General features: G+C 40.7%; 1 protein-coding gene across 1 annotated transcript; it reads right to left on the bottom strand.

Moving 5' to 3' along the window:
* Nucleotides 1–10,349: 10,349 nt before the first annotated feature.
* On the bottom strand, nt 10,350–16,021 carry LOC135544371 (eosinophil peroxidase-like). Its single transcript, XM_064971922.1, has 13 exons — nt 15,914–16,021; nt 15,493–15,652; nt 15,091–15,275; nt 14,812–14,944; nt 14,462–14,591; nt 14,129–14,335; nt 13,391–13,754; nt 13,026–13,186; nt 12,562–12,820; nt 12,248–12,418; nt 11,806–12,043; nt 11,425–11,713; nt 10,350–11,305 (listed from the first exon to the last, which is right to left on the bottom strand). Exons 2-13 carry the CDS (start codon nt 15,648–15,650, stop codon nt 11,297–11,299), a joined length of 2,304 nt encoding a protein of 767 aa, XP_064827994.1. The 5' UTR covers nt 15,651–15,652; nt 15,914–16,021; the 3' UTR covers nt 10,350–11,296.
* Between the last annotated feature and the right edge of the window lie 3,836 nt (nt 16,022–19,857).

The following is a 19,857-nucleotide window of genomic DNA, read 5'->3' as shown; positions in this document are numbered from 1 at the left end:
ACCTCCGATAATTATAATAAATGACCATATAATTTATTTTGTCCCTAAATCTTCTTAGAATTTGTCAGACCACACACTGTGGAAAAATCCACATTTATAGAATTGGCTGGCCAGTACTGAATTATAAAATAGTCTTCTCTGCACGTTTCAGACCAGAGTCACATGACTTGACATCATTCCTTGTGTAAGCTCTCTGAAGGCGAATCAGAGCCAAGAGGCATGATTTGATCTCCCCCAGAATGTCCTCCCTCCGAACGTCTTTGAATTGTCTTAGACTCAGAGATGTATAGCAGACGTTTGATCCAGTGAGGTGGGAGTAGCCATCGGCCTCAGATATAATCAAGACACACAGTTCAATCTAAAATAAGAAACAATGACAACCATGGGGATACAATGATCTATTTACGTTTACAGGGCCCTCAAAAGTAAAAATACTTCCCCGTCTTTGGAAAGAACATCAAATCAAATGTTATTGGTCGCGTAAACATATTTAGTAGATGTTACTGCGGGTGTAGCGAAATTATTGTGTTCCTAGCTTCAACAGTGCAGTATTATCAACAGTGCAGTGTTAACAATTCACAACAATAAAGATAAAATAATGGAATTAAGAAATATATACATATTAGAACGAGCAATGTTGAAGTGGCATTGACTAGAATACTGTAGAATGCAGTATATACATATGACATGAGTAAAACAGTGTGTCAGTGGAGGAAAATGTATATTTAAAAAAAGAAAAATGAAAATTATAACTAAAATATAGTTGTTGCATAAGTATTCAGCCCCTTTGTTTAGGAAAGCCTACATTAGTTTAGCTATAAAATTTGGCTTAACAAATCACATAAATTACATAGACTCACTGTGTGAAATAAGAGGGGTTGACATGATTTTTGAATGACTTACCCTTCCTCTATCCCCCATACATACAACATCTGCAAGGTCCCTCAGTCAAGTATTGAATTTCAAGCACAGATTCAACTACAAAGACCAGGTATGTTTTAGAAAGCCTCATAAAGGACAATGATCGGTAGATGGGTAAAAATAACAAATCAGACATTGAATATCTCTATAAGCATGGTCAAGTTAATAATTATGCTGTGAATGATGTATTAAACCACCCAGACACATCTAAGATACATTCATCCTTCTGAACTGACCTGTAGGACAGGAATTAAACTGCCCAGGGATGTTATCATGAGGCCATTGGTGATTTTAAAACAGCTACATAGTTCAATGGCAGTGATGGGAGAAAACTGAGGATGGATCAACAACATTGTAGTGACTCCACAATAATGACCTAAATGACAGTGAAGAAATTATACAAATATACAGAATTAAAATATTCAAAAAAATGCATCTTGTATGCAAACAAGGCACTGCAAAAAAACACAGAAAAGGGATAAACTTTTTGGCCTGAATTCAATGGGGCAAATTCAACACAACACAATACTGAGTAACTGCCTACTTATTTTCAAGCATGGTGGTCGCTGCATCATGGGTATGGCTATCCTTGACATCTGCTAATACTGGGGAGTTTTTCCAGGATAAAAAGAAACGGGATGGAGCTAAGCACAGGCAAAATCCTAGAGAAATATTTGCTTCAGTCTGCTTTACACCAGAGACTGGGAGAGGGATTCACCTTTCAGCAGGACAATAACCTACAACACAAGGCCAAATCTACACTGAAGTTGCTTACCTAGAAGACAGTGGATGTTCCTGAGTGGCCAATATACAGTTTTGATTTAAATCTGCTTGAAAATCTATGGCAAGACTTTGATTGTTGTCTAGCCATGATCTTGACAGAGTTTGAAGAATCTTTTAACGAATAATGGACCAATATTGCACAATTCAGGTGTGAAAAGCTCTTATAGACTTACCCAAGAAGACTCACAGCTGTAATCGATGCCAAAGGTGTTTCTAACATGCATTGACTAAGGAAGCTGCATACTTATGCAACAACTATTGTTTAGTTATTTAACTTTTATTCATATTTAAATCATGTTTGACTTTTTCTTCCTCTTTGACATTACAGAGTATTTTGTGTAGATTGTTGACTAAAAAGTACAATTAAATACATTTTAATCACACTTTGTAATACAATAAAATGTGAAGAAATCCAAGGGGTCTGGATAATTTTGCAATGCATTGTATGTGGTGGCCCCACAAAGCTATGTTAAGATCACGAGCGTCTGCCAAATGACTCAAATGTAAAGTTTTCCATTAGGTCGTATAGGCTACATAGATTTCTTATAAGTAGAGTTCTATTTCCAGTAAAAATCCAACAGATGGCCTATCTTTCCAGAGAAAGAAGAGGGAAGACATTTTAATGATTCATTTTGATTATGTTTTGGACATGATTTGATTGCAGAGACTAGACTCTTATGATTCAGCATACTAAAGTAACATACCATAAGTTCCCCAAAAAGTAAAAATAATGCGCAGGTGTTTTTGGGTTGGTTCTTCTTGGTCCACCGAAACAGAACCATCTGTACTGGTTCATTTTTGTTTTTCCTCGTAACTCATTGAATCACTTCCCATGCAGCCTCCGCACTCTCCGTTAAGGGCAGCAGTGTTCCCTAGACAGTGGAACCACATCTGCAAGCCATTAGCCCAGTTCGTTTGTCCACGTTGCTGGAATTCTCGTTTTCTGACTTCGGGCCCAGACAGACTAGTGGACACACGAAGAATTATTCAAAGACTGACACTTATGGACAGCAAAATCAGCTAAAAAATAAATTAAAAGTTTAAATAAGAAACCATTGTCAGCAGTATAAAATGAGGCAGCAGGCATAGTGGTGCTCCTACTATGACCTTCTCCTCCTCCTCACATTCACCCCAATACAGCTTATTCCTTTAACCCCTGAACTCTTCTATCCAGGCACAATTTCCGCATTTATATCCCCTTTACAATCTCAGTCAAATTATTTATCAATTCTTCACTTTCACATCCATCACCAAACATTTGAAACCAGGTTGCCACTTCTACACTGCAGACAAATAAACATCCAGACAGACAATTTCAATGTTTTCTTTCATAGACAGCAGGTTTCCATTACTCAACTTAAGAGTCTAGAACTGAATCTGGGCAGCACACACATATACACACACCACAGGCAACGTGGCATTCTGCACGTAGGCTGCCAAATACTTGTAGGCCCATACACAGCATCCAGGAGGAGGAGCCTCTCACACTGTACTGCCCTGGCCCACAACTACACTGGAGCTTCTGGTTTCACTCCCACCCCATAATGATCAGTACTTTTCAACCTCATAAAGTATGGCATCTGAAATGCATGGGAGGAGATTGTCTGTGACTCCAAGTGCATGAACCCTGGACTTCTGAATATTTGAACTTTGCACATACCAACCGCATAATGTAATGATGTCTAATTCATTTATCTTCTTTCCCTGGAAAATCATCAGAGTGCATTGTCTAGGAAACATGAAAGCAGATATGGAAAGAAATGTACAGGATGTAGTAAAAGTAGGAATGACAGAGATGTGAGGGGGGAGAGTAATATAAAAGAGAAAGCCAGGTCAGAATGATAACACAAGCATTTTCTCCTACACCCGCAATAACATCTTCTAAATATGTGTATGTGACCAGTAAAATTTGATTTGATAACAGCTTGGACTAAAAATATTGGCCTAATTCAAAGCAAATGTCTTTGAGGTGGTCATAATGAAGTCACAACAACTCACTTCACAATGCATATGAAAAACACATTGGCACCATCTATTGGGCGTATAATCTATTGCAGTCAAACAGCAAAACAGTGCTGTGGTGGCCCTTCAGTTTTGAAGTTATTGGGCAAGGTGCGAATTACAGGGAAACCAGGGGGAGCTCAGGTTCACTGAATGAGAAGTTAGCTCCCATAAATGCTAATCTAAATAATGCTAATTTAACCATTCCCTATTTGTTAAAAAGGTAGTGTTAAATATGTTTTACAGTGGTAAATTAAAATAAACACCTCCATCTATCTGTCATGGTTTAAACCATTTATTTATATGTGGAGGCACTGTCCACTCAGTAGTGTTGAATTTCAACCTCAGCTGAGCCCCTGTCTGCATAGATTTTCCTTTGTATGTCTTAATTTTGCCATTTGTTTGCTAAGGCTCATTGATAAAAAAAATAGCCTTTATTCCAACATATTAGATTTATCCATTGATTTATCATTGTTTTGCTTTTGTCAGCCAGCTGTTTAGAGCACTCATTGTATTGTTTTTCAGGTACACGCAGGTACTGGTGTTCTCCGTGCCCAGAAGTACAAACAACATGAAAGAAATTCTAGATTTGACTGAGTTACAGTTCATATAACGAAATCAGTCAATTGAAATACATTCATTAGGCCCTAATCTATGGATTTCACATGCCTGGGAATACAGATATGCATCTGTTGGTCACAGACACCTTAAAAAAAAGGTAGGGGCGTAGATGAGAATACCAGTCAATATCTGGTGTTACCACCATTTGCCTAATGCAGCGTGACACATCTCCTTCGCATAAAGTTGATCAGGCTGTTGATTGTGGCCTGTGGAATGTTGTCGCAATCCTCTTCAAACGCTGTGCGAAGTATCTTGATATTGTTGGGAACTGGAACATGCTGTCATATACATAGATTCAGAGCATCCCAAACATACTCAATGGGTGAAGTCTTGTGGATATGCACGGTATCTCTGTGCATTCAAATTACCATTGATAAAATGCAATTGTGTTCGTTGTTCGTAGCTTATGCCTGCCCATACCATAACCCCACCTCCACCATGGGGCACTCTGTTCACAATGTTGACATCAGCAAACCGCTCGCCCACACGACGCCATACAGTACACACTGTCTGCCATCTGTCTGGTACAGGTGCACTTGTGTAATGATCATGCTGTTTAATCAGCTTCTTGATTTACCACCTGTCAATGTGGATGGATTATATGGCAAGGAAAAATGCTCACTAACAGGGATGTAAACAAATTTGTGCATACAATTTTGAAGAAATAAGCTTTTAGTGCATATGGAAAATGTCTGGGATCTTTTATTTCAGCTCATGAAACATGGGACCAACACTTTACATGTTGTGTTTATATTTTTGTTCAGTATAGTAGACCATTTATTTAGCTTTATAATTTTTTAGCTTACAGCTAGACACCAATGCACATCCAGTCAATCCAACAAGTAGGCTGGCTACACGATAATGACAGTAGGCCTATAAGGTGATTCTTTCGGTCAGATTATTTGGGATTTGTATGCCCGTGTGGAATGTTTCCACGGTGAAACATAATGAAATGTTATGAAGGCACAGTTACACTTGCAGTGCATTTTCCGAGATCTCCAAGATCCTTGATTTGTACAGGGTTTAAGTTCAATGTTTTAATTCAATTGTTAATATGCCTAATAAAGACAAATAACACTGTAATAAATGTCATTAACATATGGAAAGAAAGGTATTGTTTTGTCACGATATGTGAAGACTACATGCATTAACTCATGAACTATGGACAACTCATGAACTAGGGTGTAAAACATGTTTTGAGTCAACTCATGTATTATATTGAATATAGGCTACATGTTCTGCATGTATTCATGTGTAAAATTGCCTCGGCAAAGAGGGTAGGCTACTGGCAGTGGTGTCTGCCTGGTGGAGGGTAAACGCAAGTAAACGCAGTTATCCAAACCTTTTCAGAAGAATTCACTGTATAGGGAGTTTTTTGTTTGTTTTAGAAGCAGAGTTTACCCACCTATTGTTTTTACCACTACATCACTGGCTACCGGTAAGCCTATTTGAAGGCATGCTGATACACATTGTAGCCTAGTGGAGTAAGTTGACCGTGTGTGTTAGGGTGAACAAATTGAACAAAAAATGTCAATTTGTCAGCAAGAAGCATGTAGGCCTAATCAATGACCATAGCTGAATGTCATTAGGAACACTTCTTGATGTTCTGTAACAGATGTCTACTTCCATTCATCAAATGGCACGAGTAGACATGCAGTTTGGATCCAGGAATTATTTTTGGAATGGAAACATACACAGGTAGCCTACTTTTCGAAGTGATTTGTTTGACAATCTGATGAAAATATGACTGGTTGTGTTCATGACACATTAAAAGGTAATAAATGTTTACCATTTAAATGACGTCTTTATTAATAGGCCCATACAACCATTTCTAGAGCCCCCAGAATGTCATGGTGTAATTCACTGGCACTTGTGGAAGAATAGACAGTGCCACATTTACTCAGAAGTTGCAGGTACCAAACAGTGGTACGTATCTTGGTGGGCATTTCACAAAGCAGTTGTATTTTAAGAGACCTACAAAACATTATTTGTGTCTCCAACTCGCTATGAATGTCGTCTACCTTGTACGGTGGGTGGTTAGGATTGGTTTGTGCAGATTACATTCGTGTGATGTGTCCTCAGTAGTGTTCTCCTCTTACCCTTGGCTTGCAGTCAAGAGGCCCATCCAAGCAACTGCATCAATTGATCAATTTTGAGATAACATTCCATGACACAATGTTAAAAGACATGTAGCTTTAACAGTCATAGGTTGTCTTGCAAACACAGTGCCTTCTCACTCACCTTAAAACAAAAAAACACATACAGCACTGTACAGCTACTATTTGAACACATCCTTTCCCTTCAACCAAAACGACCAGAGGAGCCTGTTTATCAGAAACTGTCATGGTAGGAGATAGCACATTTCCCTCCATTTCAAGGGTATGTCTGGGATTGAATCAACAATGAATGCATCTATGTGCTGCAAGTCCAGGGCATAGATGTCATAGACAGGCTATCCTTTATATTAAAAGAAAAAAAAAGTCAATTGCCAAAGAGGAAAACACTGAAATTGAGATGGCCAACGATGGAGGTAAAACGACAACATATTCCAAGGTAGTTCAGATTATTATGTGTTTCTTTAGTAGTTGGGTGCACCTTGTTTTCATAGAAGGTTAACGCACATGACGTAATTGAAGAGGTCTGCCGAAAGAAGGTGTAAACAAGCATCCACTTAATGTGTCTGCAGCCTGTGACAATACTTATTCATTCATATGATAACTTCTGCAAGATTCGTAAATGCCGCTTTCAATGTCAGGTCAGAGAGAACACCTGTTTTCACATCAGAACACGGAATTATCTGCCTGGAGAACCTAAACTGCATCAGTATCAACAGTCTGGAGAAGGTTTACAGACTCTGGGGAAAGTTTGTCGTTTGTGTAGTCCAGGAATGTGATGAGGGCTGATGTGCGGTGAGTGTGCCTCCCTAGCAGAGTCTCCAGCCAGTTTGAGGATTTCATTGACCAAGTACTCCAGCACGCCAGCCAAAAACACGGAAGCTCTACACCCGACCTGTTCCGCGTACTTCCCAGCCCGCAAAAGTCTGTGAATTCTTCCGATTGGGAATACAAGTCCAGTACGGACAGAGAGATTATTTTCTTTTGCTTTGCCCTTCCCTTTCATACTTTTTATCCCAAGAATCAGAATGTGTGAAAAAACCATACTATGAATAGAAACACAGTCCAGGCCTGCCCTCCACATGCTCTGTACACAAATAATATGCGCATGCGTCTTCCTTTACTTCTTCTTCTTTGGTATCATGGCGTTCGCACATTTGTTTGTGCATCACGCCACCTACCGTACGATAGTGTGTGGATCGTTATCTTTTGTGATACAAAAATAAAAAGGAAGGGGAAAAAGACTCCACCAACTCACCCAACACTTAGATACCACTATTACATACACAAATAACAAACAAAAATACCTCCATTCCACTACTTTGACCCTAACTGATCTTACACCTCTTTCGTTCTACACACGTTGTAACTCTTCTGCAGGAAAATCTTGTACACCCAAGTACTTTTCTGCAGCTGCCACCACAACATATATTTTCTGGGATTTCAAATCAAATTGATTCATAAACCCTTTTTACATCAGCAGATGTCACAAAGTGCGTATACAGAAACCCAGGCTAAAACCCCAAAACAGCAAGCAATGCAGATGTAGAAGCACAGTGCCTAGGATTTATGTTACATTTCTGAGGTACAACTGATTTTTGAATTGTTTAATTTAAGATTTTATCTGTTATTTTACCAGGTAAGTTGACTGAGAACATATTCACATTTGCAGCAACAAGCTGGGGAATAGTTACAGGGGAGAGGAGGGGGATGAATGAGCCAATTGTAAACTGGGGATTATTAGGTGACCGTGATGGTTTGAGGGCCAGACTGGGAATTTAGCCAGGACACCAGGGTTAACCCCCCTACTCTTACAATAAGTGCCATGGGATCTTTAATGACCTCAGAGAGTCAGGACACCCGTTTAACGCCCCATCCAAAAGACGGCACCCTACACAGGGCAGTGTCCCCAATCACTGCCCTGGGGTATTAGGATATTTTTTTTAGACCAGAGGAAAGAGTGCCTCCTACTGGCCCTCCAACACCACTTTCAGCAGCATCTGGTCTCCCATCCAGGAACTGACCAGGCCCAACCCTGCTTAGCTTCAGAAGCAAGCCAGCAGTGGTATGCAGGGTGGTATGCTGCTGGCATAAAACATGTCAATGAATGTTAAGAAGAAAATCTTACTGAAGCACCAATTCACAGTCTGTATTGGCCTAGGCCTACTACTTACCATTGACCCATCATCATCATCATCATCCTCTTCACTGCCTCAGCATATGACACCTTCTATTCTACTCTGACCCCGGCAACCTCAACCTGTATCCCTAGCACTGGGCACTTCTGATCCCCAGCAACATGGGCCTCCCCACAATTGACACACACTGTTTTTTCCACCGACACATTCCTTTGTCTCATGCCCTCCTACACATTTCTCACATCTTGGAATCTCCCTCCTACACACTGCACCTTAGTGGGTTCTTCACAAAAGCTTTCACAAGATAACTGACATATCCTAACATGACTTTGTCAGGTAAAGACTGCTTCAAAACGCAAAAGGACAGACGATGTCTTCTCTGTTCCGCCACGCTGGCCACCGCGTCTGTGTCGCACCAAACGGCAGGCGTCACAGATACAGGGAATCTTCCATTTCTGTTGTTCCACCTCAACACTTAACGCCACCCAAGTAATCACACACCGAGTTCCCAGTTGTTTTGAATGCGGCACGAGTTGCCGAGTTGTGACGTTTCACCACTTACCTTTTACATTTTCAACCAAAAGATAACAATAATTATTTTTTTAAATTACAAACTTATCAAAGTGGAAAATGTAGATAACCAATTTTGACAATATTGTCAATGTCTAGCAAGCTAGTTAACTTTATTATTAGCAACGTTAGCTAGCTTATTAAGCTAGCTAAAATGTAATTGGTTGAAGAATTGGTCCGACTTCAAAACCACTAGAACACAATCATGTCGGCTTTACGACCTTCCACTTTCCAGTTTCCCACTTCCCAAGAGCACATGAATGCCACATTCATGTTGTGAGTGATCTGAAGAATGACTTGTCTGCTTTGGAGGAACGACTTGGAGTGTTCAAGTGCTGGGGGTAATGCAAGAACCATTCTCACCATTTGCAGCTGAAATCACAGCCATGTTTGTTGACATTTTCAGTTGTGCTTGACATCAGAGTTCAGAGTCCAGGGATGATACCTGAGTTTGCTGGTTATAATTACGAGGGAGGGGCGTTCATCTGCATTTTTCCCAACAGGAAGGTCATTTTTACGAGTTCACGACATGAATGCGGCATCTTTTTTTTTCATCTCAACATTTGGAACAAGGAATAAATTAGGTCAACAGTTCACACCATGAAAAATATTTTGCCGTTTTAGTTAAGAATGTTTATTTTCTGATGCAGTTCAAATTTATGCAATAAAACACATGAATACAGTGTTTCAATAAAATAAAATATTTGTGAAATAAACCATAAAAAGCGTCAGAGAAAAAGGATACAGGTGCAGTACACATTTAAATAAGCACCAAATTCAGGAAGTGTGCAGAATCTTAATTTCTATTATTTTGTTGTATAATATTAGTTTTTTTCATTATATATATACAAAACAGTTGATAACTGACTTGAACATCTCACCGAACAATGTTAAGATTTTTTTTAATAAACTAATTACACAATTATAAAAAATATGTTACTAGAATTGTTAGCTAATTTACAGTAGATGCATATAGATGAATTCAGCGCTAGTTTTCATTTTTGTTTATTCATAAATGTACTTTATAATTTGTAAACGTTTAGATTTTTTTTTAAATAAAGTCGTCTTTTTCATTCCTTTTGCACAAATAAATGCATTAAAAAAATTCATACAGTATTCCTTGATTTGTTGACACAGAATGAGTAAACAACACATACAAAGTCACAGTAACAATGGCATAACAAAATATCAGATAGAAGAATGCAAATATATATATATTTTTTAATGCAAAGAAAACTATATCGCCAGGCACCCCTATTTGGAACAACCCCACATTACCTCCAGCGTTTAATTACAACTCCTGGTTCCAAAGTGGCACGTGACTTTTTGAACATGTGTGCTATGATGGCTCTCTACTGTCATTCAATCGATAACAAGAAAAATGTGGGTTAATCATGGTCAATTTCTTTAAATTCTTACAACTAAGAAATCTTATTCATTCACTTCAACAGAATTTGGATTAACCTAAGGCATATAGCATAGAGAAAACACTGAAAGAAGCTGCTCTGCCAAAAAAGTTGATTGCCAAGTTATAACAAGGGTTGATTGTGAAACTCTACCTGATGGTTCAGAACCTATAAGGAACATTTAAACAGATCTGAAGGAAGAAATTGAGGAGAACTATTGATCACAGATATGTGAAAATGTTCATACCTGCTCCTACAACCTTAGACATACATTATTGCAATTCAAGATAATTCATAAGACATACTACACTCCTGCCAAAATGTATTCTATTAATCTAGAAATGTCATATCTCTGTTGGAGATTTGAGAGCTCCAGCCCCATCCCCTGGCAATTTACCAAAACAGTTGTGGGTGACCGCTGTGTTATTGTTATTATTTGATTGCCCCTTTAAAGAATGTGATATTTCTGTGTGAGAAAATTGAGAACCCCAGCTACTTAGTTTGATATAATAAAAAGCTACTATGTATTTTTGTATGCTTATAAAGAAATATGGGTATACAGTAATATGTATCAAGCTTAATAAGTGTGTTAGTTTTGTATTTCTGCTTTGTTGTTTATATGTATATTTTAAACATTACCATAAAATGTTTCCTTCTAAATGTAGTTCAATACATATAATGGAAAGTGGAGAACTGCAGGGTTGGGTTGCTGCTGGGTCCTGAGGGTCAAGCAGGCCTCAAATCAGGGGATCTAGAAAGGAATACAGAAGAAGAGGGTGACGTTAGAAGAGAATGATGAATGGGTTATGGATGGGTGAAATGCCAACTCGGTGCAGAACTATTAACTTGTACTGAAGTTCAACCAATTACCTCATTGTCCTGGTCCTGTTGTTGTTGCGCCTGGTTCTGATCCTCCTGCTGGTTATGGTCCTGGTTCTGCTGTTTGGCCTCTGTAGGTCTCTCCCTCCAGGATTGGAGGTTTAATTGCTGGATAGTGCTGCAGTTGATGAGTCTGTTGTTCCGATTATCAGGGATTCTGAAGGGGTCACGCGGCACGGTCAAAATGCCAGTGTTGTCACAGATGATCCGACCCAGAGAGGCACGACTCAGGCTAGCCCTCTGTGCCGAAGTGAAGACGCCTGGGTTTTCATACCACAGCCTGGGGACAACAGGCAAGATTAGGACACATGCATGCTCTGACAGATGAAACACACTTGAACAACTCCCTACACCACATACAAAAACACACACCTGTCTCCCTGGCGGATCCTCTGGAACTGGGTGGCGATGAGGCAGGCAAAGAGAGGCCCTACGCGGCCCCTGCGTACAAATGGTTCAGCCACGCCCCCCATCCACACGTCAATGTTAGCTGGGGTGCCATAGAGCTGCAGCAGTCTGCGGGCCAGGTCTCTGTTGTTCAGAACTGCACCCAGCTCGGCCTCATTCCTAGGCGTTGAGAGCCCACAGAATGTACGCCAAGCATTGTAGCCTAGGTTAGGGAAGAGAAAGAAAATAATGACTGCATGGAACAGATTGGTAGACATATATTGAGGAAGAGAGAGAGAGATGATTGACATTTTGGAGTTGGTGTTATCAACCCTAAAGCATTAGCTGTAATATGTAAGTAGAACGGTATAGATGTGTTTATCTGTGGTGTCAGTATAGTGGTATGGAGGATAATGCAGGTGTGTACCAGGCAGGCCATGGTCACGTCCACGCTGCATGTTGAGGGAGCCCAGGTCCAGAGCCAGGTGTTCTACAAACTGGAAGAGTCTCTCCCTCACAGCGTCCACCAACATGTGATCTTGGGTGTTCAGCTTTGCTGGGCGACCCACCAGACCACGGATCAGAGGGTCGATACCACCTAAAGAAGGACAGCGAGAGAATAGGATGTTTACATTTGTAACCTTTTCCCCGTTATATACTGTTATTAATCCAGAGAGTGAATTAGCTTACAACTGGCAAGAGGTCTGCAAAGCATCCATCCCCTTGTGTCCCACCACTCACCCTCAAAAATTAGCCTCCAGGGGGTGAAGAAGGCCTTGAACAAAGGCACATTGGGGAACATGGCATTCTCCATGTAGTTGCTGTCCAGGCGGGACAACATGGGCTGGATGGCCAGGTGGGCAAAGCGGTAGGCTGCTGTAGCAAACACGTTGGCAATGCTGGGATCAATATTTTCGTTGTATCCAGGGTAACGGCCCAGCTGCCGGGCCATGGCGTCTGGGCCCACGATGTGCGGCAGGTAGTCCCGGAACACAAACAACTGGGAGGGTGAGAGTAGATTTATTTTTTAGGTGTGTATTTGATAGGGAAGCTGTGTCAATGTGAGAATATTCAAGAATAGTTATTTGTGTGAGAAGGAGAAGCAGAGGGAAGGAGAGCATGTGTTAGAAATTATTCCCTGGATGTCTCGTGGAGACAATGAACTGACACCATGGCTATTAGTGATATATGTCAGCTTGTGGTACCTGGGTGTAGGCGCCCATGATCTTGCGAGCCTCCTGATAGAGTGTCTCAGCATCCCATTGTGGATTGAGACGACTCAAGGCACGGGCCAGACGGTTGTGCTCACGCATGAACATTGTGTGAATGGATGTTAATGCTATGTTCTCATCCACACGGGCATCACCTGGCAAACAGAGACTTACTGGTGAGGCCAAATAGTGATTGAGATGAACATCATACACATTGTGTGTCTGTATCCAGATAACTATTGTACATGAAAGTCAAAGAATGACTCTAGTTTTCTATTTTTGCCATCATTCTGTTCCTTCAACTTTTACCTAAATATACATTGGTCTACTCCTCAGACAAACATACTTAAAAGGCTAACCTGCAATGAAGCAGGGCACCTCTCTGGCATTGGTGTCATTGGTGACTCTGCCGCGGGTGAAACACATGTTCCCCTTCAACTTAGTGAAGGGTAGAAACTCGCGCCCTTTGTCTGTGAAGTTTTTGTTGACACGCAGCAGGCCCCCATTGTTGGTGAGGTCACGGAGGTCACGTGCCAACCCCTCCTCAGAGCCGTACACTTGCCCCAAGTCAAGGAAGGCCGTCAGTGAATTGATCTGCTCCCTCTTCGTGGCCACACCACCGAAATTGAAAGCAGACTCTCCTGTGCCGCATGCGGGCGCTGATCGGAAGACTGGGATGCAGCTGTCTGGGCCAGTGGGCAAGCGTGGGTCTCTGGGAGGAATCTGGGCATGGAGGAAAAGACATGGTAGAGGGTGAAGACCTAATAATCCATGGACCATGGTTAGAAAATACCAATATATACAGGGATGACTGTATACACTAAGAAAAAAGGGTTCCAAAAGGGTGCTTTGGCTGTCCCTTAGGAAATCCCTTTTTGGTTCCAGGTAGAACCCTTTTGGGTTCCATGTAGAACCCTCTGTAGAATGGATTCTACATGGAACTGAAAGGGGTTCTATCTGGAACCGAAAGGGCTCTATATGCAACCAAAAAGGGCTCTCCTATGGGGACAGCCGAAGAACCCTTTAAGGTTCTAGACAGCACATTTTTGTCTAAGAGTGCCTGCTGTAAGTGGTGTGATGTGAGAGCTGTGACTGACCTGGATAGGGAAGCAGGGCTCGGAGCGCTCACATTTCTCGTTACAGTCCAGGCCGTTGCTGAAGGAGCGGATGCTGGGAGAGAAGGGCGTAAATGTCAGGTCATGGTCGTTCCACTGGCCAAAGAGGGTGACAAAGTGTGTGAACTCGCCATCGTTCACTATACCAGAGTCATTGGTTGCCAGGATACGGTTAGAGACCTCCCTTACCTGCACAAAGGGAGGGAAGGAAGGACGGAGGGTAGAGGGAGAAAGATGAATACAATTATGATACTTTATATCTAACTTGTGGCAACATAGTAGCAGTTATTCCAACTATATGCATTGTTATCATACCAGAGGGAGCACAAAGTTGTTGAAGCTCGTGTTTCGGTCCCAGCCTTTGGGTCGAGAGACCCCATCGTCATACTGAGCAGGCAGGAAACGAGTGAAGGGGGTGTTTGAGGCTCCAAGACGAGGGAACTTCCTAATAAGCACAAAGAAAATACACATCAGAATTGAGAAACCTCACTTGAGAAACTCAAGGGATATGGCCTCATCTACTGCGGCCTCCGTAGCCAGACCTCAGACATACACTGATTGCTCTTCCCCTTATATTCCAACCTATACAACGACTGTGCACATTACACAAGGCTATCAAATTGTTGAGTGAAAATATTAAACCCGCCATGCCCTGATGCTCTTACAGGTTGTTGCAGACGCTGGTGGCTGTGCGGTACTTGTTCATGTTGGGTGTGCTGTGGCAGGAGGGTTTGCTGACACGAGCTGCACAGCCAGTTACCCGGACAATGGTGTCTAGCTGCTCTGCTGTGAGCAGGTCTGAGAAACGAGAGAGCGATAAGGAAGACTTGTAATAAAGAAAGTGTACTTATTATGACTGTGTGTGTCTATGTCTGAGTGAATACGTATGGGGAGTTTGTCACAAAGTGAATGTGTGAGTATCTGTGACGGTGTGTGTGACTAACCTGTTGCGTTGAGCGAGCGTTTGTGCAGCCTGTGCGTGCTGTGGACTTTCTCATGGATCAGTCTCAGGGTGTTCTCCAGGTAGTCTGCAGACCGTACAGCAGAGCGTGTGTCCCTGGCAGGCTGCTTCAGGAGACGTAGGACATCAGAGGGCCTGGTGGACTGCCCACGCACTCTCTCCAGACTCCTAGGATATGGATAAGTAGATGAAAAAAAATATGAATAGAAACATGCTCCTATCAGTATACATGTAGATTTAGTGTACTAATCATTAGAAATGACATTACATGTCTCTTCGACTGACTGAGAAAATTGTGCTAGCGCTAGTCATTTCATTTGACACAATTTACAAAGACAGAGATTGACGACTACATCTGAAGAGGTCAACTGTCAGGTTCACTTACTTTTCTCGGGAGTACTTGTATGCTTCATCTACAAGTCTCTTTGCCTGCTCCACTGAACTGTGAATGAAAGGGCCACCCAAACTTTCCTCTGTAGACAGGGCTGGCTGGCTGAACATCAGGTACCATCCCAATGCCAGGAGGGGAGGAAATGGCTTCATCTCTGAAAAAAATGGGAGGATAATCAGATGTCATCCTTTGAAAAAACATCCTGCTTCTTAAATGTAATGTGTGCATCTTTTTGCTAATAACTTGTCTTGTTAACTACAGAGACATCTCTAAAGTATTCAAAAAAATACAGCTTTTGCACACAATATTAGTAACACAATCATGCATGGGTCAGAATTACCATGGACAACAGAAAGAATTTGAATAAAACCTGATTATCAGATGAGACAAGAGAAACACTGTATAAAATTGTTACCTGTCTTTTTATTAGGTCAACTCTTGTCTGAAGATGTATGGTGCGCTCTCTAACTGTTCTATTTATGGTCCATGTTGCAAAGCCCGCCCCCTGTCATCTGTCATTTCTCAGATGGGGTGACTGAGAGTATGTAGTTCCTTCTTACTTCTTCCCTAAAGTCTGCCCTTGTCTTAACCTAATCAAACCATTGACTGATAATATTATTTAACATTTTACTGTAGTGGGCAAAATAAGGGTCACACTGAGTGTTTCTGGGTAGTCTTAAACACATCTACTTTGAAACAAAGGTATACACCTCACACACATGGTTATGGGCTTAAAACAAGAAGACACCTGTACCATGTCAGATTTCAAATTCCAATACTACACTTTCTATACATCACAGAATAATGAAATATAACAAAACTGTTTGACATAGAAACACTGAAATGTTTATTAATTATGAAATTGTGAAAAATATTCATAACATTCCACCAATGAGGCAACTAGTTAGTTTGACTGCAGGACAGGGCAACTATGGTGATATTGATTCAATCAAGGCAAATGGTATTTGATTGAACATGAAAAATAAGACTTACTCTCAACTGTCTTTGCTTAGTCTATAATCTAGCCAGCTGTTTCCTGCTAGAGCCCTTTTGCAGTAACATGAGTTATGTGATTGTGATGATTAGCTATATCTTCATGGTATATGGTCTGGACAAAGAATAATTAATTAATAACTTTATTCTGGGCTGTATACTCAGAGCTTCTCAATATAGGCACACTTACAACCAGCACAATAAAACAAATTTGTTTTGACCTTTGACTGTTTTAGTTTTTTTTGCAAGGGGCTCCCAGCCAACCAGCAAAATGTATAAATAGTTCAGCACTCTTGTTTGCGCTGCATTTCTTCTGTGTATTGTCTTAATGAATACATTAATATATTATTTGATTTTTTTATCTAGAACCTAAAAGGGTTCTTTGCCTGACCCTGTGGGAGAACCCTATGAAGAGCCCTTTTTGGTTCCAGGTAGAACCCTTTTGGGTTCCATGTAGAACTCTTTCCACAGAGGGTTATACCTGGAATCTGAAAGGGTTCTTCAAAGGGTTCTACTACTAGGACAGCCGCAGAACCCTTTTGGAACCAATTTTCGTAAGAGTGCAGTTATACAATATAAAAATTATTCAGGGAAATTGACATCATGCAACAGACTTGTGCATTGTGATTGAAATATGTGCTTTAGGATTGTATCGTAAAGCATTTATCTCAAATCACAATTCAACTTTTCTAAAATTAAAAAGGGTTTGTTGTGGTCAGATCTCAGAGTTAGCTATAGTCTGTTTTTCACACAGGTTTTGCTTTTTGTTGTTGCGTGTATGTTGTCATCATGCTCTTTCAAAACTTGAATTGTGTTGTTAACACACGGAAACTGTTACTTGAGAAAGAGACCTCAATAGGGAAGTTTCTTTCAGTAAACAAAGCAAGGTATTTAACTCCTAACATGACTAAGCTCATTTGCAATTAAATAGACACATAAATGCTTTGGACCTTGTTCAGATATTCACCATCATACTTCCTTGTTTCAGGGAGTGACACTTTATTGATATTATCACGGGAATGGTGTTGTACTGTAACAATGTGCGGATGCACTGAATTTGCACAGGGACATTTGTGGTACCATATTGTTATTTTGTGTTGTTCTTTATGGAATGTGGAATGAGGAAAGACAAAAGGAAAAGCCTGTGGTGATATTCTGCCTGTGATGATGTGTGTTCCATGATTAATCAAGTTTAGGGTTTGTGTCTGGATGAGCATTTAGTCTCCTGTCTGTCAGTGATACTGCAGTATTACCTGTTTCCGAACACTTAGACCAAAACAGAGTTTTACTTTGTCTGGCTGATTACTAATTGCTTGGACATGGCCAATGACAGACATGTAAGACAAGGGTTGCAACGTGCATTGTTCCCTGGGGCATGCCGCTCTGTCGTGTCTGCCAGCCTCTACCTTGCATGTATCTGTTGTAGATTCTCAGAACTCATGTTTTACAGATCCACTAACATAAATATCACTGGGGAAACTATGAGTCCTTCTGTGATACATGGCCCACACAGGAAAGTGTTTCTCCAGTCCGGACAGTTCCCTATATTGAGGTTTTAGCAACATTTACCAAGACATGGTTTCTCGTTGGCTAATACTATGACACAGCAAAAACGAATTAGAAGCCACTTGATTGCAACAGTGGTGGGAGGCTTGCAAACTGTCGAGCAGTTAGTTGCCCCCTAGCCCCTACACCTTAGGCCATATTGCTCCATGGCCTATCCAGTCCTCTCAGAATCCTGCCATATGGGGACAAAACATAATAGGTTTCTTACACCTATGCAAGTCAACACATTGTGGTATCAAGAATCAATGTAAATACCTTGATCTATAGTTAAGGTATGACCCAAGAAGTGGTCTTATTTTACAGTTTTCTTTTCAATTGCTTTGGTGCAGATTTCACAAGTATGTAGTACATTTTCACAATGCTTAGTACAAAAATCTAAACAGATCATCAAACAGGCAGTCGTTTCAAAACTCTAAGACCATTTTTAATTGACTTAGTACAATGCACAAAATTATACAGTAACTTTTTCACTAAACTTGAGTGTTTCATCTAGAAATACCAAATATGGGTAGTTGAAGCCGAAAATGGCGACCGGAGTATGGGCGATTGGGTGTGTGGAAAGGAGTGGGTTTATGGAAAGCGAATCAGCTAACTGGGCAGATTTGCTGCCAGACCCTTTTGCATGGCAGATTGGGCTGCAGGGCGAGTTGATGAGCCGGCGACCAGTGCATCGGTGTTGTGTTAACGTGCCTGCTGACCTGAAGTGCTTCTTACTGGATATACCAGCCGTGTTGCCTTCATTTCTTTTCTCACATGATTTTATTTCAAGATGGATAGCAGCCTACACAAGAAATAACTAATATTGATGCATGGTGACAACTGTTTGGTGGGGCTGTTTTTCATGGTTTGGGCTAGACCCCTCTGTTCCAGTGAAAGGAAATATATATATATATATTTATAATATGTTTAGAATTTTCCAATAAAAATGTTTAGAATTTTCCAATAAAAAATCAACAAAAAAGACAGAGATACAAACATTGACATTCATTGTACTGTTGAATGGGATGGCAAATTTAGAGGACAACACTTAACTCACACATACAAAAATTAAAACAAATTCTATTAGGTGGTACATATATAAAAAGACAGCATATAGTCATTACAAGCAGTGTAGTTAAGCCAAAAATAAATATTGAGTGGAGTACAGCACAGAGTAGCAGCAGACCATCAACCCAGTTATGAAGCGGCACTAGACCATTTATCCAGTATCGGCTGCCATATTTTGTAAAACATTGGACTTCAACTGGAGGGATTGTATCGAATCTTTTCCATATGTTTTACAGTCTCCAATTTCCAAAATTGTAATATGATCCTTTTGGCTAATAGAGTACAAAGAGAGACAGCCTTCCCTTCCTGGTTATTCCCATCAACAGTACCAAACAGAGCGATCAATGGGTCTGGGGCTGTAACTATATCCAATGGCTTTAGATACTGTAAGTAATCAAAAATGAGAGCCCAGTAAGCATGTAACTTAGGACATGTCCAAAATAAGTGGGTCAACGTCTTCACATCCTAATTGTTCCTCTGACACAGTGGTGAGGTGTCTGGGAATATCTTATGCAGATTCACTTTTGAGTAATGTAACTTGTGTATCACCTTAAACTGAACAAGGTTGTGTCTGGCATTCACTGAACTGTGGTTTATATTCCTGAGAGCTTCTACCCAGTCCTCATCTGAGATTTCTGAACCAAGTTCCTGCTCCCAAGCTATACAGTCTAGAGACCGATCATTTTGAATGGGGTTTGACAAGGATTAGGCTATTCAATGTAGGGTTATTTGGCTTAATGCCACACTGTAGGA

The sequence above is a fragment of the Oncorhynchus masou genome, chromosome 8 (genome assembly GCF_036934945.1).
Source record: "Oncorhynchus masou masou isolate Uvic2021 chromosome 8, UVic_Omas_1.1, whole genome shotgun sequence".
Classification (NCBI taxonomy): Eukaryota; Metazoa; Chordata; class Actinopteri; order Salmoniformes; family Salmonidae; genus Oncorhynchus; species Oncorhynchus masou.
This window is presented reverse-complemented; position numbering and strand designations above follow the sequence as displayed.

Coding starts and splice junctions, on each gene's coding strand:
- LOC135544371 (XM_064971922.1), bottom strand. CDS start 15,650: ATGAAGCCATTTCCTCCCCTCCTGGCATTGGGATGGTACCTGATGTTC. Junction 15,276..15,492: donor TACAAGTACTCCCGAGAAAA/GTAAGTGAACCT, acceptor TCCATATCCTAG/GAGTCTGGAGAGAGTGCGTG. Junction 12,044..12,247: donor ACGTGACCATGGCCTGCCTG/GTACACACCTGC, acceptor TCCCTAACCTAG/GCTACAATGCTTGGCGTACA.